Source organism: Pelodiscus sinensis, chromosome 1, assembly GCF_052426305.1.
Source record: "Pelodiscus sinensis isolate ZL-2025 chromosome 1, ASM5242630v1, whole genome shotgun sequence".
NCBI classification, from domain to species: Eukaryota; Metazoa; Chordata; order Testudines; family Trionychidae; genus Pelodiscus; species Pelodiscus sinensis.
The window spans coordinates 110,635,249-110,661,873 of NC_143052.1; the positions used below are offsets into that span (position 1 = coordinate 110,635,249).

Genomic DNA, 26,625 nt, shown 5'->3' on the forward strand with positions numbered 1-26,625 from the left:
AGCAGAGAGGCTATACAAGCAGGGAGGAACGCTTCTCACTTCTGGACTGGACAACCCACCAGAGAGATTCTGTACCAGTAGTTTGTGGTCTAGGGCATAAAGACTTTTGGTCTATACTTTCATGGGCTCTGGATCCATGGTAGTCCGAAGACTGCAAGATTGACTGCAGTGCCCTTTTAAACACGGAAGGTTAACACTATGTCGTAAGGACCGCTTGGAGGGATTTGGCAATAAAGTTGAGCACCTTCTTGGGCTATTTCACTCCTATCCCATCCTAATATCAGCTGTTTCAGTAACTGGCAGGGGGTACTACTGTGAGGGCTGGAAAGAAATTGGCGTGCACAACTGGTTTAGTTGCTCTCTGGGTGCCAGCCAGGACCTCAGCTGGGAAAGCTGTTAGCTGTTCTGTGTGTGTCTCTCACTTCTCCCTGCCCCTCTTCTCCCAAATGAAATATTTCAGTGTTAACAGTCTCTGATCCAAGTTGTTTTTGGATTGCATCTTCTTTACTTTGCCCCATTCTATTTTGCTACAGTATTTGGGATAGTTACTAGAGAAATGAGATCAAGTAATTTTCTTTCCTCACTATTTCACAAGATCCATTTCTTTCCCCACTGTAAAAACAAACACACAAGATTTGTAACACATTTGTCACTTCAGCCAAATGGCAAAAGGTGACAGAAAGGGCAGAGCTTGTCCAGGTTTTTCTGTTGGGAAGACTATGAAGCAATAACCATATCTTCCAAATTAAAGCATGGCTCCCTTGCAATTGGGCAGAAAGTGTATTTCAGAACTGCTCTTGCACATTTGGCAGAATAATTTGCAAAAATGCACATGCTTAGAGGCAAGCATTTAGAGACAAGTGCAACTGTAACTGTCACGGAAGGAGAGTAGGTGGGCTTTTATTGTTGTTTAATGAAAGTCATTTTAGTTTATCCCTCAAGACAGCTGTAAGTAAATATGGTTTGTTGTACACTTCTGCTAAAACATATTTCTATATACACAAGTTAGGTGTAGACTTTGCAAGCTTTTTCAGGTACCCTGAACAAATCTCAGATAGAAGGGACAGAATTAAAGAGAGTAGGGAGAAGAGTAATCTTCAAGTCACAGCTAGGGTAGCTTAGAGAAATTAGAATCATGAAGAGGGAAGGGAATGGACCTACTGTAACTCCTATAGTAGCCTGGATGTTGTGTTTCTATAGAACAGCTTTGTCCTCTGACCTGCACCTTCCTTTTTCGGTAGACAGGAACTACATTTAAAAAGAAAACCAGTCTTTCAGTACTTACAAAAGAAATATAGTAGCCATCTACCTCTCAGTATTTCCATTTAAATCCAGATGTAGATGATAGTGAAAGAAGTTAAAACTAAACTTAAGCTCTTGAGGAATTTCAGCATATATCTCAGAACCCTCCCATGTGAAAATCTGTTTTCAGAACAGAGGTGGGCAATAATTTTTGATGGGGGGGCCACGCCAAGATTTTGGTAAGTGGTCAAGGGCCATGTTTTTCTATTGAGGGAGGTGCAGAGTCCTGGCCAGAAGTTGAGTGCAGGAGTTTGGAGTAGAGGACTGGGGTGCAGGAGAGGGTGTGGGGTCTTAGGAGTTTGGGTGGAGGAAGTTGTGATCTGGGGTAGAGGCTTGGGGAGCAGGGTCTGGGGGGGGTATGGATGCAGGAGAGGATTCTGGCCTGGGGGAAGGCTGTAGGATAGGGTGCAGGGTCTTAGAGTTGTGACCCGAGGGAGGGGATGCAGAGGGTTTGGATGGTAACCTGTGGCAGGGAGTTGGGGGGGGGGGAAGGCGGGGCTGAGGTGACAGAGGCACGCTGTGGCCAGGAGGTGCTTACTTAAGTGGCTTGCAGTCTTGCAGGACCCTGAGGCAAGCTCGTAGGGGTAGTGCTAGGAGGAGGAGGAGGTGGCAGCTTCACATGCTGCCTCCACCCAAATCTCTCAGCTCCCATTGGTTGGTTTCTGTGAAGCCTCTCCCTTCCCCCTGGTGCCCAGAGCAGCCAGCCACTTAAAGCAGCCTGGAGCTACTCTGAAGTGGCTGGCTGGTCTGTGCCTGAAAGTCCCAGCAGGGCAGCCCGCAGGCTGGATCCAGTGGCTTGTTGGGCCAAATCTTGCCTGGCCCTGGGTCAGAAGCTGGACAAGTGTGGCCGTAGTGGAAGTTTAGTGTCTGCTCAGAGTTTATGTCCTGTCACTAGTATTCATTTCTAGCTCTTATGAATTCATACATTCACTCTACAAATTTAGGAAACCTTTTTTTTCAAAATTATTTCTCCATTTCATCTTCATAGCCCCTTGAAAAGACAAATCAGCTCTGGATTTCTATGAAATCATTGCAATTCCACTTACAGTTGGATTGATATTTAGTTTAGTAGATTTAATTAAAGAGGGGGTGAAAGCATTAGTGTCACTGCCAGATGTGGAAGGAATCTAAGTTCTGGCAAAAAAAAAAAAAGTCTAAAAACCCATCTCATTCTTTATTTCATGCAGCTTAGGGCTGGGAAATTCAGCAGGGTGGACTCTATGGCTGGACACGATAGCATTATGCGGTCATGCCAGCAGCATTGACATAGTGCCTAGCTGATATCCTTGGGGTCTTTAAATACAGCCTCAGCCATTCATTTCAGTTCATCAATTATCTTTTCTTCACAGACTGCAATAAGGAGCTGCTGGCCAAATAACTGGGATTTATGGAAGAAGAGAGGGAGAAAACAAAAGAGCCCACTTTGCCTGATCAGACTGTGCTTGTAGATTTAACATGAACACATACCTTTGTGTTGTTAGTAGCAGTTTGTATTAACTAGGGAAGTTAAAATGTGTTGTGCCTTTTTTTTTGGTAAACATGTAACAACAAAATATCAGCAGTTACACATTTACACGTGGGGAGGGGGATGGAGACAGCTCCATGGGAGCTGGTATGTGTGGGGAGCCAACCCACCTCTCCTCTTCCCCCTGCCCTGGTGCCACTGTATCAGAGGCAACAGCAGGGGCAAGGAGATGGGAGCCGGTGCTTGCGGTGACCCATGTACCATTTAAACATGTACAGTATCACATCCCTAGTGTTAATTTCTGTTGCCAGTTCCAAAAACTCCTTAGATGACTTGGTCACCCACTTTTCACCTTAACACATCACGATTTCAAGAATGAGTTGTTGTACATATATAGAAAAATACCTTGCACTTACAGCATTTTTCATCCAAAAGTCATAGAATCATTTATATAAAATCTCAACACTCCATAAAGTGATTATCTTCATTTTACAGATGAGAGGCCTAATCTGGTACAAGCACCCAAAGTAGGATTGTTCCATTGAGAGGAAGAAGTAAAATGGGATCCAAGTCAAGGCCACCCCTTGCCTGAATTCACATGTGCACACTGACTCACTTTGTGGGGAAACCCCCACCTACCCTGGGAACATCAGAACACCCCTGCCCTCCTTAGGGAAAAACTGCATGGAAGAATCAGCCAGTAGGGGCACTTGCAAAAGCAGAGACCTCCAGCATTCAGAGAATTTTCTATAGTTTTGACTGGACTTTTTCTACTCTGTGCTGAGTGGCTTGTTTTCTCCACCCTGCCCCTTCCTCAAAATCTCATCCAATTTTCAACCTGCATCTGCCCATCTCATCTTCTGCCTCTTGTACTTAGTTTATCCCTTCTTAACATACCCAAAGCCCCCCAAATCTTGGAACCAATATGCCTTTTGCTGCCATCACATGGTTGGTTGACTGCTTGTGTTCATCCATTACCCCCATCCTGTGTCTCTCTAGATTGAAAGCTCTTCAAAAGCAGGGACAGTGTTGCAGTGTATGCACAGTACCTAGCACAATGGTGCCATAACAAACATGACAAATAATAATGACTGAAGTTAACTGGTATTTTTCTGTTGACTTTAGTTGTAAAGATTAGAATTACATAAATAAATGAGTTCCAGTTCACTTCAAAATAGCATTAACTATTCCCTTCCTCTGCCGCCAAAGGAGTCATAATTGATGGAGAATTTCCATTGACCCATCTGAGTTCAGAAGTGACTGGAGGGAGAAAATATTAGTGTGTCTGTTATACTGGGTTATTATATACTGAGGAGTAACTGTTCACTGGTTACTCTCCTCTCCCCCTTTATTAGCATCAGTCTCTTTTTTAGAAACCATCTCCTTAAAAGTAAATACACACATTGCTCCAGCTCAGACCACTCCCAATAGTAAGACATGTTTAGGACCAAGAGAGCTTTGTTATTTCTGAGACAGTAATCCATTTCAAGGAGAACAATGTCTGCTGTTACTAATACAATGACTTTAGTGAGGCTCTGGTTTCAGCACAATTTCCTAATGAGTTTGGGGTCTATTTAAATAGTATGTTGTTTCAACTAGCTTGTTTTTTAGATGAAGTAATAAACATTTTTGCCTCAGAGCTGTCCTGTTCTTGATTTTAGAACCACACACACAAGATGCATGCATGTGCAATTTTGATGTCTGCTTTAGTTCAAATATTATCCATGTTAATGTGTGACAAAATGTGGAGAACAAACCATTTGTGTATTAGAGCTTGCTGCCAATATATTTATTGGAATTTGGTAACTAAACCTGTGATCTAGCAAGAGAGTACAACTTACTGTCCCTTGCCCAGCTAGCTATATCAAATACTTAATATCTATGGGTAACTGGAACCTGGTATGGAATTTACTGGGTTCATACATCCTCTTTTCAGTCAAGAAGTTGTTGTATTTTTAAGGGAAGGAAAAAGATCCCATATCTCTTCAAGTAAAGGAAGATGGATATATTGTCAGGCTCAATTAGATCCAATTGTGTTGGCTTTCTCTAAAGAGAACAATGCAGCTTTTGTGATTTAACTCCCAACAGAAAGGTTCATAGTTTTACAAAAATAATCCTACAGCCATCTAGGTGCTAGCCCTTTTCTCTGGTGTGCAGAGGAGAACCTAGTGAAACTCTGCCCTCCTAACAGGAAGTGGATTTTTTCTAAAGGGGGGAGGTGTCTGCAGCCTGAAAGAAGGCATTATGAATACTCTAGTTTCAGTCAAAAATACACCAAAATATACAAGCTAGACGGTCAGAACTTATTACAACTGGAGGCAGCCATAATCTCTTTGGTAGAGCTGTATTGTAGAGAGCTCATCTACCTGGTTGTAACTTGAGATAAGATGGCTAGGAGAGAATAGTTTGGATGAAACAAAGTAGCCTGCTACAGTACTAGAAGTACTTAAAATGCAAATGTACAGGAACTCTAGACCATCCCCCACCACCCCTCCTCTGCACGGAGGAAAGCAGCTTAAATACAGCCAGGCCTGGAGAGGAATGTTAAAAAGAAGGGAAGAATCGCCCTCCTCCTTTCCATAGGGACCCTCACATGGTGAGATTCAGTATGCATGACTGAACAAGCAAGCAAGGACAGCTCCTCTTTTAACTTTCCTGAACAATGGTTTCGCTCCTTCCATCATTTCACATTCTCTCTACCCCCAAACCTTCTTTAAAAAAAGGGGGGGGGGGGAGTTGTACTGCAGTACTTCGAGGGGAGAAAAGCTTTGTTTCATGTCCTATAAACAGCTTAAGCCCCCATTTCAAACAACAATAAAAAAACCCTCAGATTCTTAAACGTTAAAAGTCATACATTAAAAAGAAAAATGTCTACGATACAAAAGGGCATCTTATATTTTTTTTAAATTTTAAAAATCCAACTTTCATCTCAGTGTGGACAACAGAAAAGTGAAACAGCGTTGTCAATTTTCTAGTTATTGGCTTCCAAGTTCTCATACACTAGCAAAATCCTGCAATTTTGAGTTACTAATATTTCAGGAAAAAAATTAACTGTGTGGAAAGAAAAAAAAATAGCCCAACAGTTTTCATAGTATTTACATGAAACAGAAACATTGCCATGTCTTTTGTTTTACAAACTGTTTTTTCCCTTAATGTGTTAAGTTTTATCTGCCACACATCACTTTACCCCTAAGTACCTTCATAACAAATTTTATCAATGGTGGTTTGCCCAACCCCAAAACAAACTTGGTACCCCCGCATCAATCTCTACTTTCTCTTGATTTATTTGAGCAAGTGAACTGTTCTCAGATACAATACTAGTCCTTCCAAAAGGAAGCAAAGCTCTCTTGTAAACTTCTAATTATGACATTACTCAACATCCTGCACAGGACTGACTAGACTCCCCATTTCCTTTTACTCAGACCAAGTCACTCACTAAAACAAGGGAACAGGCCAAACCCCCTAAGCTACACACTATGCTTCTTGTAACAAGTAGATAAAATACCTACCTTTAAAGAAAACAAAGACAACACAGATAAGCTTTTTTCAAAAACATACTTCATATTTCCTCTTTTATTATATAAATATCAGTTTAACCTTTTACTGTAAGAATATAAAATGTTTTAAGAGGATCTTTGTTATTTTTTTATACAAATTCACAAACAGTACAATTAATCCATAGGGGTCTCTGGGTTTACTTTAACTCCATGGTCTGGCCTGTTATGGAGGAGGATTTGAGTTTTTGAATTAAAAAAAAAAAAAAGAAAAAGGCCAAGATTTTTTTTTAAAAAAATTCACCACTTATTCTTCCTCTTTAAAATAATTAAAAAAAATCTAAAGAACCAGCTCCATTTTACTGACACAACAGAGATAAGACAGATGAATTTCAGTCTCCTCCCCTTCACATTGCAGCCTCAGGCCCTGCAGGCCTGTTCTGTTCCTCTCCCCACTTACAAACAAAAATTTTCACACAGTGACCTTTTTTTGTAGGTGATTAGGGAGGGAGAAGGAAATATTTGCATATTTTGTGTGTGTATATATATATATATTTATGAAACTGAACTTGCATTTCACACATTTCAATACCCCAATCCTCAGTATGGATTCTCACATGTTACACATGTTTGTGCTAGAGGAATAAAAATGCAGAAGCACAGTTGGATCCCCAAGTCCCAACAGAGAGGGAGGGAGAGGCACAGTCAGAATGAAGGTAGGGCACATTAGGGAAAGATTTAAAAAAAAAAAATCAACCAAAAAAAGAAGTTACAAACCCATGGGGCATCCTTCCAGTCTAGGCACAAAAATGTTTGTCTCAAAATCTTTCTTGTAAGAATTCCAGGGTTTTGAGAAAAAAAAAGTAAATTAAAACGAGGTAGCCAGACATTATATATATATATATTTATATATATAGAATATATTCAGCAGAAAAAATGTACTTAAAAATCCACAAGAACAGCAACTTCAAATGTCTTTAAAAATAAAACCATGGAAGAAAATGAATACTGAGGAAAGAGAAAGAATGAGGAAAAACTGGGATCAGTTACAGGATGTAAGCAAGGAGAGGGTGGTAAGAGGCTGTTTTGTAGTAGTAACTTTTTGTATGCATTTCAAAAAAACCACATCACAGTATCTCAAATCAAAAATGAAGCTGGAGATTCTTCCTTAAGTCCCCTGGGCAGATAGGAGCTGGTCATCCATTCCACTCATTCACTCCCAATCCAAAGAGAAAATGAATGTGTGGCTGGATATGTCTTTACCCTCACTTCCAAGCATGAGAAGGCAGGAAGGGATAGAGAGAAAATGACAGGTAAGATGATTCCATCCTTCCAATCCAGGTGGGACATTTGAATAGACTGGGGTCTGTCTTCTTCTCTAATGGGAATGGGGTACATTCCCTGTACTAGAAGGAGAGAGAAGTATTAGGAGTCTTATCTTCATCCCCAGTGCAGGGAGATGGTGAAAAGAGTGCAGGGTCTGGGCTCTCTCTCCAACCACAGTGCAGGGTGTGAAGGAATCACGTCCCTATACTCAACTCTGGAATGGACCAGTGTATCTTTCTTTATTCAATGCACTGGGGAACTGGTATGGTGGGAGTTTTGTATCCAAAAACAGGGCAAAGGGTGTAGCAGGGAAGGTGGGCGTGAGACTGGAAATAGATGAATATGTATAGCTGAGGAGAGCTATTTCTGTCACAATCCCCAGTTGGGATGGGGGGGGGGGGGAGTGGAATGGTATGATGAGGGACTGTCTCTGTAGCAGTGAAGGACTGGTGTTAGTGTGTATGGAACATTCAGCTAAGAAGCTTGGCGAGGGAGAGGAAGAAGCTGTTACCATGTCCATTTCCACCCCTTTAGAGAAAATCCCTATTCCCCAAACTGAGCAGGACTGGAGGTGAATAAAAATAGGGGGACCACCTTCACCCATCCCTAGTGCATCGGGGTAGAATAAAAGTTACAGTGGGAGGGGTATCTCCAGCCCCAGTGCATAAAGTTGTGACCCTCTATCCCCACTGCAAAGAAGACTGAGGAAGGGGGGTACTGTATTCTTAATGGAGGGCTAAGGATGACACAGAAGAAATAGGGGCACTCTCTCTTCCCTCTCTTGCCTCAGCCAGTGCAGAGGTGAATAGGGACATGTAAGGAATGGGGTGGTCTCTCTCTATCCCTCCCTCCTTCCAGTGCTGGAGTGGGTGGGTAGCATGGCTCTGTATGTGCCCCCCCCTCCACTCTCACTGCATCTCCTCCACTGCAGCAGTCTCAGTCAGCGAGTCCCTCCAGAGGGGATGGAGGTCTCCAGATAGCCCCTCCTCTCACCTGACCTTCTCGCTCTCAGTCATTTGCCAAAGTCCCAGGTTGAGCACCTTAAGACAGGGCAGCTGGGTGATGCGCTCCAAGCCCCGCTTAGTGATGCGGGTGCAGCCATAGAGATCAATGCCTGTGAGCTGACTGAGGTGCTCCGCAATGAGCTCCAGGCCCTTGTCAGTGATACGGACACACTGGCCAATGTTGAGCGTGCGGAGACCATGCATCTGGCGCACCATACGGTTGATGCCCTCGTCGCTGATGTGGCAGGAGCAGAGGGAGAGGGAACGTAGCCCATCCAGGCCCTGTGCGATATAGGCTAGGCTCTGGTCCCCCACCTTGTCACAGAAGGAGACATCGAGGCCAGAAAGACGCAGGCTGCCCATAGCCAGATGCATGATGCCTGTGTCGCTGATGTTGTCGCAAGAGCGCAGGTTGAGGCTGCGCAGGCTGCTCATGTGCGACAGGTGCAGCAGCCCTGCGTCTGAAATGCCCCCACAGAAGCTAAGGTTGAGCTGGCGGAGGCGTCCCAGCCCTCGGGCCAGGTGCTTTAGCGAGAGGTCGCTGAGCTTTTGGCAGTCCTGCAGTGTGAGCTGCTCCAGGCCCAGGCAACCCTCCGCTGCGCTTCGAGTCATGCCTGCCAGGTGCCCAATGCCCACATCAGAGAGGTGGCGGCAGGAGCGCAGGTTGAGGCTCTTGAGGCGCTGCAGGCCCCAGGCGATGAGTAGCAGGCCCGTGTTGGTGATGTTGCTGCAGCCGCCCAGCTCCAGCACCTCGAGGCCCTTGAGGTACTGGGCGATGCGGCCCAGGCTGCTGTCGGTGATCTGCTTGCACAGGCTCAGGTTGAGCGCCCGCAGCGAGCCGATCTCTGCCACGAAGGCGTGGCCCAGCCCGTTGTCGGTGAGGTTGTAGCAGCCGCTCAGGTTGAGACTCTCGATCTCCGCCATGCCCTGGATCACGTAGCTCAGGCTGCGCCGCAGCGACAGGATCTGCACCCGCCGGATGCCCCGAGCCGCCAGGCTGGGGAAGAGCGAGGGGTTGGCGCGGCGCAGGTGCAGCTTGGCCTCCACGCCCCGCCACACGGAGCGGTGGTAGGCGGCGTCCCGCCAGGCCGTGCACACCTGCGCCGCGCGGCCCTTGTCCCGCACCTCCAGGTACCCGAAGATCATGGCCAGCAGCTCCGGGAACAGGCACGAGATGTGCGTCTCCATCGCACAGCCGGGCCCGGCCGCCGCTCCCGCCGGGTCCCCGCTGCTCGGCCCCTCCGGGCCCGGCCGGCCGCCGCCGGATCCCCGCTGCTCGGCCCCTCCGGGCCCGGCCGGCCGCCGCCGCTTCCGCTGGGCCCCCGCTGCTCGGCTGTGGCTGCTGCCGGCTCCGGGGCCCTCACATCGCCGCCCCTTGTGACAGGCCGTGGGGAGGCTGCGGCTGCTGCTGGCGGAAGGGGCCCGGCCCGGCTGTGGGGCTCCGGCCGCCGCCTCTATCCCCGCTCCGGGCGGGCCGCGCTGCGGCCCCCGCGCTGCTGCAGCCGGGCCGCCCCGTGCCGCATTGTGCCGCCTCCCCCGGGCGGGGGCTGCCGGAGGCTCCGCTCGGTCCCTGATGCCGGCTCCGAGCCCCGCCGCCTCCTTTGTCTCCCAGCCGCTGCCGAGCCCCGCCGCCCGGGGCCGCCCGCAGCCCCGCTGCCCCGCGCGGGGGGGGGGAGGGGCCGCGCCGCCGCCGGTTCCGACCCCGCCGCTCCGGGCCCGGGCTCCGCGCTGCCGCCGCCGGGATCCGCCTGCTTCGCTGCCCCGCGCTGCGCTCGCCGCTGGGCCCAGGCGCCGCGCTCAGGCCGGGCGGAGGGGGGAGGGGGGAAGAGAAGGAGGCGGCGCTGGGCTGGGTCTGGCGAAGGCTGCAGCCTCCTCCTTCCACTTCCCCCCCCCCCCCCCCCCCCGCCGCTTGCGCAATGGTACGATCCGGAACACTCCGAGCCGTCACCCTGGAAACAGCGCGGCCCAGGCTCTGCGCTTGCGGATTAACCCCTGACGCGCCGCAACCCGGCCGCGAGCTCCCTTCCCCCACCGCCAGCCGAGCCCGCGGAACCTTCCCCGCGTCCGGGCTCGCGGGCCCGGGCTTCTGGCCGCCCCTGCAAGGCCCAGGCCCGGGCTCGCTGCCCCGGCCTCGCTCCCTGCCCTCCGCAAGTGTCCCCCCGCCCGGCACTGCCACGCATCGCTCCCGCCTGCCGGCCGGGTCAGGTCACAGCTCCCAGCCGGCCACATGTCTGGGGAACTTCAGCTCAGCCGTAAGGGCCCAGCCCGCCTTGGCTTTGTCTGCATCCGGGCGAGTGAAAGGCCTGGGCAGCTTGGGATTGAACAGGCCTGGGCGGTGGGACTGGGTTTCAACTCCACCAGCAAGCACGTGGGGAAGAACCGGACGCCCTGCCTGGAGCTAGAGTTGTTAGGGGAGGTGCTAGCTAACGTGGCCTTCAAAAAACCCTTTTCGCCCTTGTCTAGGCCTGATTTCCCATGAAGCTCGGTGGGGATAAATGAACGGAGAGATTTGGTGAATTGCATATCAAGGTGACATTAAACAGCAAGGCTGGCTAGTTCAGTGTTTCTCAACCAGTGGTAGCAGTACCCTCAGGGGCACTCAAAAGAAGTTCGGGGTGGGGAGGGGGTACATCAACACAACTAAAATGTGGAGAAAACTGAATTTTTGTTTGTTTTACAGCGCTTTATTATTTTTGTACTTTTTATACCCAAAAATGTCATCACCCAACTACAATTAAGTTGTTTAAACAAATGTGTTGCAATGGTAGAAAAAAAATTTTGTGTGTCTGAAAACTGTAGGTACTGGAGATACTTATAATATTTTTTGAAAAAAAGGGATACGTTATAAAAAAAAAAGTTGAGAAACACAGGGCAAGTCCAATGGCTCCACCTTAGGAAGTGAAACCAGGGCAGAAATTGTTTTGAGCAATGGGGCTTGTGAACAAATATTGAAAGTGATGTAAGTGCTAATGTAGACTAGGCAGAGATCATATAAAAGGCATTTCAAGAAAGAGTGCTCTAGACTTGTATTTGCCTGGGTCTCAGCAGGCTTTTGTGCATTAGTAAACATTGTAGGTGTTAACATGGGTGCACCTGCACTCATGTTAAAAACAGTTTCAGTACTAGTATAGGCCAGATTCAACTTTTTAAAATAATTTCAGAAAACAATATTGCTTTTTTTTTAATTGGAAAAGTACAACAAAATTCCCAGATGAACTGGGAAACCCTTAGGACTCATTTTTGATACTGTTTTGGTAACATACATGTTAGTACATTTAACTAAAACTCTAATAAAACTGATCTGGTTTCTGGAGCCTAGATTATGCTGCAGCTTCCACAAGCGTGGCAGAACTAATGGCACTAGTTTTAATTATTTTGTCAGTATCTCCAGTGTAGAATGTTTTTAGACTGTTTTCATTAGATTTCACCAATAGTTTTTTCACCTAGCATAGACAAGTTGCAGTTATGAGTTAAGATTACTGAGAGAAACATCACTGATACATTTCCTGACTTAAATGTTAAGAGACATAAATTGAATGTTATAGTTTTATCTGTTTCCCTTGAGACTTTTTGTTGATAGGAAAGGAGGAGAGATGGAAAGGCTCATCGTTCTCTTGATTTGTGCAGTTCCATGCTTGCCAGGTCAAAATCTTAAATAACTGAATCTCCACAATGAAATAGCTGCAAAATACCTATACTCCTGTTGATATTATGTATTTATATGGTACTTTGCAATTCATTGAAAGCATGTTACCTCTGACATCAAGGGACATTTTGTATTGCACATCTGCTGCTAAGCCCCTTTTAAAAATAATTCATGTTTGCTTCTTTCTGCATGTTTGTCAGGAAACTAGTTCTCAATGATGAATAGCGACCAGGAAATATATGGGTCCTGATCCTGCATTCTTATCCTCTTTCATGGATTCCTGTATTAATTTGAGTGAGTTTCTGCATGGCTATATGGGGTCTGTCATAGTAGATCTTACTGTGTGTTTGGGGACTAAATATGTAAAATTCAATTTTTATGGCTAATATATGGGGAAAAATTTTAGGCTTTCATTCTGCAATATCATCAACCTGGCGGAGCCCTAATGTGAAGTTCCAATGAAATCAATTAGGCTCCTTATGACGATTGCCTGTGTGTATCCATCAGCAGGATTTGGGTCCTTAAGTTTTATCTTTTGTACACAGGAAAGACAATTCTTATGGGGGCTAGACTTGATGACACGCTGAGGTCTCTTTCAGCTCTATGATTCTTTACCATATCCCTAATAATAAAATATCCTAAGTGAATATATTTTACTCTAAATAAATAAAATCAAATCCACTTTTCTGTTTAGAAAATTCATGGAAAACCTCAGCTGAAAAGAGATTTTAAAGCTAGGAGCAGGTGAAAATGGATTGTAATGGAAGTCCGGACATATTAAACATTCCAAGTGCACATTATATCGGCCTAATCATGCAACCCTTATTTATGAGACTTTAATAAAACAAGTCAGAGAAACAACTTGCATGAGATGTCTGTAGGATTAAATTCTAGGTACAATGGGCAAAAGATGAAAGAAATGGAACATGGGATGTTGTGATATAAAAGTGACATTAGCAAAATGTTGCGATAGTTACATTACTCTCAACTGGCAAAGCTATAAGTGCTGTCATCCTTAACAAATGCTTGTGTAACTTTTATACCTTTATACTAGGGGGCTGCATCCCTTGCTTGCTATGTGCACCAACCCCCCTCTCTCTGGCTGCAACGTGCGCCAGCCTCCCATCTCTTGCCACTTTCACTTCACTGAGAGAGCCAGGGAGTCATGGGCATCCGGTAGCCTAGGCAGGGGAAGGCTTTGCTTTCCCAAACCACCAGGCATGGCCCCGCCCACACTCCATCCCCAGAATGCCCCTGGAACTTCAGAGGCTAAGGAAGCTGGAGCCACGCGGCTACCTCCTGTGCTGGTGCTCCGGGAGCCGGGGAGGCTGCAGCCACGCAGCCTCATCCTTCCCCTGTGCTCTGAAGCCAGGGAGGCTGGAGTGTGCGCTCAGCCCTCCCATCCTTCCCCCTTCTTGTGGGGGCGCCCCGCCTCCACTCCATGTAGGGATGGGGCTTCAGTAGAGGGGGTGGGGCTCGTGGCTTGCCTCTCCCAGTACCAACTGCACCCAATCTCCAGATGACATCATTCTGTCATCTGGCAGGGAAAAAATCTTTTATATATAGAGAGAGATTATAGTGTATTCTGTGTGTCACATTTGTTACAGAAAAATTATCTGATAAATGTCTTTGTATATTTTAATTACCATTTTTCAGTCTCTCCCCTTTACAGATTAGAGTGGTTAAAATGACCATTGAAGGCCTCAGAAACAGTGTTTCTATCTGGTATTGGGGTGTCATGATTTTAATATAGATTATCTGTGACTAGCAAAGGCTATAAACAGATGATGCATATTCTTGGAGAGCTATGAAATCTCTTTGTCCCATGGCATGCAGCAAGAATCTATAAATCCATGTTGTTCACAAGGTATCAAAACTTTCAAATCTCTCACTGGTCTAAAATTGACTAATTCTGGTCCGTGGACTGGAAGTAAAATGTAATCCGTAATCCACCGGAGGGGGAGACAATTTTATAGTAGGTTTTTATTTTATCTGAATGATGACTCAGAGTTTTAAATTGTCAGCATGCAAGAGAAATGGTCAAAATTCATAGAATGCAGTTTATCTCAGTTTCCTGTTTAATGCAGGGGTCCACAACCTGTTCAAACCAAGAAGCCAAAGTACATTAAAATTCGAAACAAGTGGTCAACAAAGAGCCATATAAGAATGCCCATTTGCAGGGCTCGACAATCTATGTAATCTACTCGCCTGTGGAGAGTAGATTACATCCCGGAAGAGCCGGGTTCGGGTGATCTGCGCATGCGCAGAACGCCAGACAGCATGGCTGGCGAGCCCTGCCCATTTGAATGACTGAAAATATACAATGCAATATTACTGATAATTGACATGATGACTATAATAGCACAAATGAAACATTGTAGTCAGACTTTATTTCATGGGACTTCTGCTGCATCTTTTTGCACATTTCTTTGAAGTTTACATTATAAGTGGTTAAATTCAATTTCATTCACGCATTCGGGCTATCTTCTGATAATCTTGTGGCAGGGGACTGGGAAGTGGGGGGGTGCAAGAGTCAGGGTTGGATGAATGAGGGGCTCAGGACACTGGTTTGGGATGTGGGGGAGGTGCAAGAGACAGGCCAGGGCACTGGGAGGGGAGAGAGTAGAATATGTGGAGAGGCCCTAGGGCCAAATTATCTTGCCTGGCACGGGCTGGACTGCTGCACTGAGGCAGCAGTCGCTGGATGAGGGGCTGAGCCAGGATCATCTCAGATAGATTGTGGCCTCCTTTCCTACCAATGCCACAGCAGGAGGGAGGGCCATCACCAGCCCTTCCTGCAGCCAAATGGGGACCGGACCATGGAGCCTGCCCCTGGATTGGGGCCAGTGACAGGATGCTGTGTCCAGATGGCAGCTGGGCCCCAATTGGGGCCTTGTTGTCCTGGCTATCGTGGGAGCAACTGCACTGCAGCCCTAGCCCCAGCTCCAGCACACGGAGCAAGCTGCCTGCCACACAGCCATCTCCGGAAACAGCCAGGAAGCCACCCTGTGGCCCACCCTGGCCGGGAGCTGCAGCCCTGGCACATGAGGCAGCAGCCAGCTACCTGGCTCTGCCGGGCCACATGGCAGCCACCAGGGCTGGAGCTGGGGCCATGGTGCAGCTGCTCCTGAGGCTGCAATGCGGCCCTGGCCCCAGGAGCTGCTATACTGCAGCCCAGCTCCATCTCTGGCACACAAAGTAGGGACAGCTACATCGTAGCCTAGCTCCAGCTCTGGCACACAGGGTTGCCAAATATGGCCAAAAGAGCCATATTTGGTGCCCTACGGAGCCATATTTGGCTCACAAGCCATAGATTGCCAACCCCTGGTTTAAGTGACTACTGCTATCTCCTGATAAAGTGCATTTATCAAAAACCTCATAGGCACTCTGACTGCTGATTTGTCCCCTGGAACTTTTTTCACATTCCAAACCCTCCAAACAGTCACTCTCTCTTTTTGAAAGTACTTCCCGGATAAATATTTCATTCTCCCCCTTCCCCTTTCCAAATTACAGTGGTTTTGAGTGCAGAATGGATGGTTTTTATTGGCAGTTGTTCAGGGTGATCTGCGTAACTGGGTTGTGGTTTCAGTACTTGTAATTCATGCAGCTAAAACAGCATAGTCATGTATTCCATATCTTTTACTGCATATGTGGTCATGATAGCCATGGACTTTTCTGCAGTTCTTGTTTTAGGGTATGGCTAGATGGCAGAGTTTTTTCGGGATAACTCCACTGCATCCAGGGAACGCGTTTGCTCTTCTGCTTTTTTTTTGCAGAAGAACAAACACGCTCCTTCAGAAGCCCTGTATTCCTCGTTCTATGAGGAAGAAGGGAGCTTTTGAAAGAGGGTTTTTTTTCCCTACATTTGACCCAGTCTAGAAGGGCCAAATGTCAGAAAAGCCTCTTCCGACAAAAGAATCAGAAAAAGGTATGCAAAATGCGGAGCGCATTTTGAGTACCTTTTTCCGACAAAAACTTGTAGTCTAGCCGTACCCTCAGGCTTTGTCTGTACTATCGTGGGTCATTGACCTCAGTTACACAACTTGAGCTGCCTGACTAATGTAGCTGAAGTCGACATACTAGGTCTGCTCTATCTTCACAACGGTAAGTCAATAGCTGACGCCCTCCCATCGATTCCCCTTGCTCTTCTCGTTTTGGTGGAGTACTGGAGTCAATGAGAGAGCTCTCAGTGGTCGATTTATCACATCTATACTAGACATGACAAATGGATCTCTGCTGTATCAAACGCTGCCTGCTGATCTAGCCCATAGTGAACACATGCCCATAAACTGTCCCTATTTGTTTCCCTTGCCTTTTAATTCATATTACGCTATTCTCTCTCTCCTTAACACATGGTTCAAATGAAGCATTTAGAAATGATAGTGAATAAAGATATTGGCCTATGCTGTACCCTTAGGGCATCCCTGGGGATGACGGTGAGTGACTGTTATCACTGACACCTTTCTTTGGTCTCAGGTGTGCCTGTAGAGCTAGTTTAAGGTACAGAGTGTGATTCTCTGACCAAAATCTTGGGGGAGAGGGAAGAAACCTTTTACTAGACTTTAAGCAGTCAGTACATATATATTATATATACACCCAAATAATGCTGCAACACACAAAGCAGTCTGTACTCCCCCAGCAGTTCCATACAAGGGAAGAGATCAGTTGCATCTGTGAAGGGGGTCTGGTCCCCTCACTACCTTATATTCAAAAGGACCCAGGTTGGGCACCCTGGCTTCCAAACAAAAAGGAAAATAAAGGGAAAAAGGTCTCTTAATATCAGTAGAGGATCCAAGTGGCAGACACTTTTTGGCAGCTCCGGAATAAGTAACCAGCCCCTATTCTGTGGGGCTAGGGAGCCCTGGCTCTGATTTCCTATGAGTGCCATCTTGCCCCAGGTCTAAGAAGACATCCCTCTCCAGATCTGACAGGCCTAACAGGTATACCAGGTTGAGGTGATTGTGCCCAGAGAAACTCTTTAACCCCTTACTGAGGGGTGGAAACATGTTTGACTACATAGCCCTGTGCTCTTCTCCCCTTCCACTCCATGTGATAAAGCTTGGGGAATGGAAAAATCCAGCCTGAATTTAGCCACAAAGATGTCCTGGTTGTTACTAGCTCTCTTGCTAGTAGGTAGTGGCTTCTGTGATTCCAAGGGGAAAAGGGCACCTATTAACTGAGCTATTAAAACAATAATATTCTTCTAATCCCATTCTTCATTTTGCTCCCTGTTACTCCTGTTGAACCCTAATCCAGCTCCTAAAAAAAATGTATTCTCCACCCCCTCCATCTGACCCTAATCCAGCCCCTAAACTAACTCCCTCATAAGCTCCATTCCCTCTGACCCATCTCCCTATGATGAGGATGTTTCCATCTTTCTTGCTTCTCTTCTAATGTTCAGTTTCTACATCCCTCTTTCCTTCAGTCACTGAACCCCAACTACTGTGTTTGCCAGCATTCCAGTTGAAAGGGGTTAGCAGCTTTCCCCCAGAAGAATAGAGAACCCAGTGACTGGCTGGCTACCTGCCTCTCTGTCTTGTTTTTAAGGGAATAAGAAGCCCAAATCCCATAGAAATTGAGTAGTTTAGCTGAGTTTCTGTCATAAGTTAATGTTAACTTTTCTATCTCTGCAACAGTTTGACAGGACGGTCTAGTGCAGGGGTGGGCAATAATTTTAGACGGGGGGACACTTCACTAATTTTTGAAGTAGCCCCAGGCCTCTGGCAGAAGGGGCAGGTCCAGGATACTTCCATGCTCTCCTTCCAACAGACCCCAATTAGCTTTGGGGTGGGGAAGCATGTGAAGTCTTTGCCCCACCCCTGCCTAGAGAGAACTGCCAGCTGTTCTGAACAGCTCCTCCTGCCCTGAAAGGTGGGGTGCGCCTAGAGGGATCCCTCTAGGAACCTCACCTTTCAGGGCAGGAGGAGACTTCAAGAGCTCCCCCAACCCCCAGGTCAATCAGGGCTTGGGGGCGGGAGAAGCATGTGAAGTCTCTCGCTCCCTGCCCCTTGCAGGATGGAAGGAGATCTTACACACTCTCTGCCCCCAGGCCCTGATTGGCCTGGGGGCGGGCCAGATCCACCAGCTTGAGGCTCCTTGCCCACTCCTGGGCTAGTGCTTAGAGCAACAGTTATTAACCTTCATCACACTGTGACCCTCTTCTGACAACAAAAAATACTACACACCCCCAGGAGGGGGGCTGAAGACAAAGCCCCCCTGAGTTCTACCACCCTGGGCAGAGGCCAGACCAAAGCTGAAATCTAAGGGCTCCTGCATTGGGCAAGGGGACATGTAATCTTAGCCCTGAAAGGGGGCAGGTGCCTAGCGGGAACCGCCAGCTGTTCAGAAAAACTGGCAGTTCTCTCTAGGCAGGGGTGGGGCAAAGATATCCCGTGCTCCCCAACCCCAAAGCCAATTGGGGTCTGTTGGAGGGGGAGCATGGAAGTGTCCTGGACCCGGAGCTTGGGCTTCAGAGTTGCTGGGGCCCAGGGCCAATACCAGCCTTGGTGACCCCAAGGTCACCTGCAAAATGAGGTTGCAGCCCACTTTCAGACCCACAGTTTAAGAACCCTTGGTTTAGATCAAGGGACTGGGATTTAGGAGACTTGGGCCACAAAGTCACTTCACTTCCTGTATCAATTTCCCTATGTGTCAAAGGAGATTTATGAGGCTTAATAAGTTAACATTAGAGGGAAGGTACTAAAGTGGACTACAAAATCCTGAATTGCAACACTTCCAATTCATTATAGTGAAAGCCACCATGGGGTTGAGGCAGGATTTTTCGTTCATTCTTGGTAGCAAAAAGGGATAAAGAGGGGGAACTGGCTAATGTAATAAGTATTAATAACAATGCCTTGAAGAATAAACAGAATGTTCATGTAGTAATCTATCCTTTCTGGGATGGGCTGCCACTGCCACCTAGTCCAGAATGTTACAGGAAAGGGCCAAACCCATCTCTGACATAACTCCAGTAGATGCAGTCCATTCCAGAGCAAATGCCCAGCCAAGTCTCTACCCACTAGCAGTGGCAAGCCCTCTGAGGAGAGGGCTAAGTGTCTCCCACTTCCAATCTGCCAGAGGACTTGCCTGCAGCCAAGGAAGCCCAAATATTGGGCAGCACTTGCTGGATTGGGGGTATGGGCCATCCAACTATCAGTAGAATTTAAAGTTGCTCCCCTCTGGTAGAAACCTCAAGGCGGGGCATGCACTACTATCAATATCTGCTCTTGCCCAAGTGAATCTTGCCTGGTGCACATGGGACATAACTGGTACAGGAAGGTATAATTCACACGTCCCTGCATTCGCAATAGTGAGACTGGCTCATGGAAGGATTACATTTAACTCTAGGGATTGTAATGTGTGGTGTTTTCCTATCCCTGGACTACATGCAGTTGTTAATTTTAACTATCAACTACTCCCTCTCTGGAACAGAGCCATCGGTGCATTTCCCAATAGTAAATCACAGTCTAAAATTGGCAATTCACTGGAATTTCATGAAGTTAAGTCTCCTGCCCAATAAATATTGGCTCCAAACCATGTCTCAGAGGAAAGCTGAAAAATAGGGCAGTGCTACTCTGGGAACTTGCTGTGAAAATCCATCACAATTCAAGCTCAGTGTGAAGGAAGAGCAAATACAAATGCCAAGTAAAATACACAAAATACTGTCTTATACTGACCATGGGGTTTATATTAGCATTCTTCATAAAAGCAAGTTAGTTAAGAGGTTCCTGGTGTCAAATCTGCCAGGCTATCAGAAATTCATCACTGCATTTCCCAAGAGGCCCTGCAACAGAGAGAAGTGTCATTCAGAAGCTATATTCCCTGATGCTTTCATTCTGTGGTACTTGAAGCAATGTTGATGCTTGGAATTGAGCTGCAGACTATCCTCAAGCATTCAGCTTACCTTTGAACATCAGAAGTCTTAGACATGTTGTCTGAAGGTATAGGTATATATTGGGGGAGGTAGCTATGGATAAATAAGTATCACACTAAATTTGTGTTCCACAAGAGTACATTAACTCATTTACCATTTTATTCCTAAATGCAAGATAGTCTGTTGACAGTATATTAATTTTATGTTAGGTTATGTTTTTCATAGGAAAAGCCATTTTCATGTAAAGTGAGAGCACAGCTTCCTTCCATTCCCACCACTCCCAACTCCCAAAATGTGTGCGCAAATGGAAGGGCAGGGCAGGGCAGGCTAGAAATATTTGTTTCAGTTCAGTTTCTTTGCCTTCAAAATGGCTGATTTGTGTGAAAAAGCAGTTTTCTTTGCACTCCTTCACACACAAGCTCTTCCATTTCTTCCTAGATTTGTTGTTAGCAGCGGTGTTCAACACTTATTGCCAGCACACCCCAGTGTATGTTAATTCTGATCTTCATGAAAGCAAATCTTCTCTTCCATTACTAAGATTATTCTTTAATACACTGAAGCAGAAAACACAATCAAACCTTTTAGACACACTGACACTTGAGAGAATATTTGTGGAATGATAGTGGGGACACGAGACTAATAACAATCCTTTTTATGTTTCCGACACCTTTCTTTTGAGCATTTCAAAATGCTTTACAACCATCAGGTTATGTCTATACAACCAGGTTATTTTGAAAAAAGTTATTTTGAAATAATAGCTCCCGAAATAACTATTTCAGAATAAGCTTGTTCCTCTTCACAAGCAGAAGTTAGTATTTCAAAATAACATGCCCATTATTTCAAAATAACAGGCTTGGTAGTGTGGACACTTGCCTTGTTATTTCGAAATAAGGGGCGTTATTTCAAAATTACTCCCCAGTGTACACATGCCCTTAGTAGTTCAAGCCTCATAGTGTCAGTACCTCTGGCTAATGTGCTGCTTAGTATGATCCCTGCTAACCTATGGTGAAAGAAAGACACACAGGGTATGTCTATACTGCACAGTTTTGCGCAAGAAATATGCAAATGAGGCAGTGTACAAAAGCCTCTTGCACAAAAAGCGGCCGCTCATTAATTATGCAAATGAGGCACTGTGATATTCTATGCTTCACCTCATTTGCATATTTATTGTGCAAAACAGAGCAGTATAGATGCAGCCAAAGAGTTTAAAGGCCTGACTTGGAAAAATGTTGAGCACATTATGATTAATTTCCTTTAAAGTTTTGGTGTTCAATACCTTTGAAAAATCAGGCCCAGGCTGTCTCAGGCTGGACACAGGAGCGTGAAATCACTATTTTTGAACATTTGAGTCTAATGCCCAGATCCTCACAGGTTTGGAGGATCTAACTCCCACTGAAATGAATGTGAGTAAGGCTCTTAAATGTCTTGGAAAATTTGGATGTAAGTGATTTTCCAAAAGTCGCACACTGAGTCTCTGGCTGGGCACAGATCTAGTTCCCTAGCCAATGTTTTAACCTCAAGGCCAAGCCCAGCTCTGTTTCAATGGTGATTAGAAAGCAATGGCATTTTAGCAAGTCATTTGGCAACTAAACTGTGTACCACTGAGTGTGGGTCACATGATTTAGTCTAATTCCCACCCTGAAAATTCCCAGTTTCCTATTTTCCCCATTCTTTCCCAGCAGGACATATTGAATATGCAGATGTGCAGATGCTTAAAAATACACATGATTTCCCTGAAGCAACCACACAGACTTTGTTCTGGATATTTGGTTTATCCTAACTCCTCTAATCCCCAAAGTGATATTTAACAGATTTTTTTGTTTAACCTTTGCATGAAATACACTCTCTCTCCCTTTATGTTTAAGACTGTGTGGTTTTAGTTACAGATTCTTAAATGTTCAGAGAGCAGCCTGCAAGGAGCACCACACAAATGAAAATATATCATGATTATTATGTGCAACACTGAAATATATTCTGAATCACAACCCACATATGCCTCCCCTAGAACCGGGATTCTTAAACTTCATTCTACCACATTCATTCTGTAGGGCAGAGCTGAAGCTGAAGCCTCAGCCCCAGGTTATGGGAGGGAGGGGGCAGTAATTTGAACTCTGCCATTCAGGACTGAAGCCCTCAGGGTTTGGTGCTGGGCTGTGGTGATTGGGATTTGGCTTCAGCTTCAGACCCAGGAAGTCTAATGCCAGCCTTCACGACCCCCATTAAAATGGGATCATGACCCACTTCGGAGTTCTGGCCCACAGTTTGAGAACCAGTGCCCTAGAAGATGGTCTGTGTTAGTGCAGTGTACCTGTATACTGATATTCCCCCAAAGACCTAGATATGTTTACAAAGGTTGGTAAATATTATGGGGAAAATGAGGCAGAGAGAAACTAATTGACTTGTCCAAGGTCAAAGAGCAAGACAATGCTTTTGGGACTAGAACCGAGGACTCTTGACTGTCAGTCTCCCCTCTAACCAATATAGGTACCTAGATTTCCATGTAATGAATCTGTGGGAGCAAGCAAAAGGTACCATGCTTGCCCACCAAACCACACTCAGGTAGCATTAGAGAGAGACCAAAGGACTTTCCATTCTGAAAAAAAAGGAAAGAAAACTCTCCATTAGCTGTAGTTATATGAGAGCATTCATCCTCCATAGGAATTCTTGCATTCTCCAGCATACAATCCAAAGCACAAACTCATCCACTCATACTGACACAGGCTTGTTCTGGACTACATGGGCATACAAAGCCCCCCCCACACACACACACATTGTGAAACACAACTCCCCTGCACAACAATAAGCATCTCTCCCTGGACCTGCCAAGAAATGATCCCTCCCCCACTTCCCTCCTGCCCTCTTTATTTTCATGGGAGAACCGTTTATTCCAATGGAAGAACATTAATCTTTATTTCATCAACAAAGCCAGCTTGTATTCCAGATGAATAGTCACTCCATCCACAGAACTTCCCCTGTCCCTTTCCATCCATCATATTTAATATTTCATTAACCAAGAATAGAAGTGTACAAGATAATCATGGAAGAAATCTTCAATATTGTCAATGACCTTTTGGATGACGTTATGAAATAACTGCCTTCCAAGATTTGTTTTTTTAGATGAAATTTCATCTCATATATGAATTCATTATAAAAAAAACCCGCTACATTTTTGTGGGGGTGTTTGCTTTTCCTCTAAGTTAAATATTATAATTAAACAATTGTATTAAGTTTGTTGGAAAAAATATCTCCCACAAGTTAATCCCTTGTGTTGGATAATTTTCTACCTAAATAAAATTCAGAATTGGGAATTATGAATAATAAATTGAATTGTATAATTTATTTCATATAAGGATCATAAACATTTTACAAACTATTGTAACTCCGCTGTTGAAATAGATATCTCCATTTTGCAGATGGGGAAACTGAATTAGACTCCCTATGTACTAGTATGTCCCAAAATCCACAGCATGCCAAATGTAGCCACTAGCTATGGATCGGAATTTCAGGTGTACAGGTAGCTACTTAGGCTACATTTTCCAAAGAGTTCCATACCTGTAAGTTCCTCTTATGGCAACTATTGTCTGATTTTAAAAATTGGTCTGTAGCCCTATGTGCAGAGCTGTTTGGAAAATCTGTCCACTTATCTTGGTGCTCAAAGGTCTTATTAAATTCTAGCCCCATGTGGGGAATTAAGGGCAGAACTACATCCTTAAAGTGTCACTATGGTGAGATGAGCAGTTCTGCCAAAACTTCACCATATCTGCTGAGTTCACCAATGTAAAACAAGGTTTTTTTCCTCCTAGCCCTGCAGATCCAACACAGCTATGGGAAGCGTGAACTGCATTCTATTATGGTTCCTGCCAACACCAGCAAAGCTGGCAGTTTACACCTCATGCTGTTGGGAGAAGTAGAAAGAGGAAAGCTAGATGTTGACCTTCTGGGTATATTTACAGCTCTGAGGATTTAAAAAAATGTCTTTTGATTCCTTTCCATTATATCTTGAAAAAGGCTATATCTAGACTACAGGCTTCTTTCAGAAGAAGCTTTTTTCAGAAGAGATCTTCCGAAAAAACTTCTTCCAAAAGAGAGTGTCCACACTGCATTTCGCCAAAGGATTAATGCCCACAAAACAGATATCAGACAGGATCACAAAGAAAAAAACAATTTCTTGCCATTTCAACCAGAAAGGACACTGTCTCAATGACTTAACTACCTGCATTCTGCTACGAAGACCTTTTACATCTGCACTTGAAAGGGAATCCTCTGAACTGTCATTCATGCTAAAATTCGACACTTTCCGGGGGGATTGAACAAAGACCCCAACTACCTTACCCATTACAAAGATAGCTTCCCCAGTTATCACCTCTAATACCATTAGCTCACAGACATCTACCTTTCCCCACCTCTAATATCATTAACTCACAGACACTTACCTTCCTTCCCCCCCCCCCGCATCCCTCTTCTGTTCTGAAATGTGATTTGTCCTTTTCATATGTGTTCATTTTTTTTAATTGTATCCTTTGGTATATATGGTTGTGACTATTTTCTTCCACTATTTGATCTGAGGAAGTGGGTCTGGCCCACGAAAGTTCATCATCTAATAAACCATCTTGTTAGTCTTTAAAGTGCAACATAGTCCTGCATTTTGCTTCACACTGCATGAGTACATTGAAAAAGTGTTCTGCTTTCTCGAAAGATAGCATCCAGACTGAATGGACGCTCTCTCTCATGTAAGGTGTGATTGCTATGGACTGAGTGGCCACCAAGGCACCTGTGCTTTTTCCTCTTTCCTCTTCTTCCGAAAGAACTCCCTATTCCCCGTCCACACACGCTTTTTTGCGAAAGAGCTCTTTCGCAAAAAGACTTCTTCCTTGTAGAATGAGAATTACCAATGCCAGAAAAACCCCTCTGTTCTTTTGATTTTCTGACAAAATTCTGTAATGTAGACCTACCCAAACAGAAAATTAGGGCCTGAAGCTTCAGAGAAGGGTGTACCAATTGCCACTGTAAAATGTGAAAATCAGGTGCTTCTGTGCACAGGGGCTTTTTCTGTGAGTTAATTCAGGATTCTGTACCCATTAGGGCTTGTTTGCATGACAAAAATATACCAATGTAAATACATCAATTGAGAAACTGATTGAATTAAATCAGTACAGTTCACTTGTGCGGATACTTATTTCAGTTTAAAGATTTATCTAACATTAACTTGCACCAAAATAACATAATTAGTTTTAATTCACACTATGAATCATTTTGTTTCAAATCTATGTGTGAACATGCTGATTGTGAAATAAAAATGCCCTGTTTCAATTCTGCAAACTCTAAATAGGGTACTTTTGCTCTGAAATAAGAATGTCTACACCTTGACTTGCACAGAAATAACTAATGGTATGAATTAAGTTTTATTTGGTTATTTCAGTGCAAGTTTGTGTATAGCTTGATTTAGCTTAAGTTGTCTTCTTACCAACTTAAGCTAAATTAATACAAGACCGTCTTAGCCTGTCTAGTGGAATTCACACAAATTGCACTGATTTTAACTACAAAGGCTTCTAAACTGATTAGATTGGTACAATTTTCTTATGTAGACAAGACCTTATTTGTAGTGCTCTGGTATTTTCTATAAATTCTGTTTATACTAAAATCCTTATTAAATATGTTATGCAAATGGGGTTTTCTTTGTATGGGAAATGGCCTGCCTAATAGTTATAGTAAATTTATAGAACTAGATAAGATGAGATAACTATAGCTTTAATTACATTTATTTTCTTTATTACTTATGAGTACTTTGTGCCTGTGCACGAATATTGCCTAATTTATAGGAAGATGATTGTATGGCAAAGGATGGAAATAGAAGACAACAGATCTTGATTTTAGCCACAGTTCAGCAAAACATTTAAGAACATGCGTTAGTGCTTTGCTGAATCAAATACTTATTCCTAGCTGTGCCACAGACTTTTTGTGTGACCTTGGGCAGTCATGTAACCTTTCTGTACTTATGTGTCCATTTTTCATGTATTAAGGTGAGGGTGATAATACCTTACAGGGCTGTTGTGAGGCTTACCTTCTTAACACAGGTTTTGCTTTAAAACCTTGTGTGGAATTTGTCAAAGAACTATTATTAATTATTATTGCTATCATTTTATTTTTATTTTATTTTATTACAGGGAGTTTATGCAGTTATTTCTAAAAAATGTTAAAGGAGAGAGAGAAATTACATTGAAATGAAACTGTTTTGGGCTTAATATTTTTCAAGGTTATTGATATTTGTAGTCAGGTGCCAGGAATTACTGATAGTTATTTTAGTAAAAGAAACAAATGGGAAACAACTGATCCCTCAGAATATCAAGTTGTTTTGAGCGCTTAAGTCAGGGGAACCTTTTTTTGGGTAAGGGGCCACTGACCCACAGAAAAATCAGTCGGGGGCTGCACACAAGTGAGAAGCAAAAACCAAACAAACCCTCACTGACATGGCCCCCATATTGAGGAGAAAGACATTCCCCTAACACACCAGAGGC

The 26,625-nt window shown here is 44.8% G+C and overlaps 2 protein-coding genes across 4 annotated transcripts in view; one reads left to right on the top strand and one right to left on the bottom strand.

Annotated features, from left to right (window-relative positions):
* The window catches only part of WNT5B (Wnt family member 5B), a 107,812-nt gene that overhangs the window by 48,339 nt on the left and 32,848 nt on the right, over nt 1-26,625 (top strand). The window contains exon 1 of one of the 3 annotated variants that reach the window (XM_089775763.1): nt 12,420-12,531. The exons of the other annotated variants lie outside the window; for them this stretch is intronic. The gene's annotated coding sequence lies outside the window, so the exon portion shown is untranslated. Of the gene's footprint in view, nt 1-12,419; nt 12,532-26,625 lie in introns of those variants that run through there. 3 annotated transcript variants of the gene reach the window in all.
* Nucleotides 6,507-10,461, bottom strand: FBXL14 (F-box and leucine rich repeat protein 14). Its single transcript, XM_006135494.4, has one exon. The coding sequence runs from the start codon at nt 9,777-9,779 to the stop codon at nt 8,577-8,579; it is 1,203 nt and encodes a 400-aa protein (XP_006135556.2). The 5' UTR covers nt 9,780-10,461; the 3' UTR covers nt 6,507-8,576.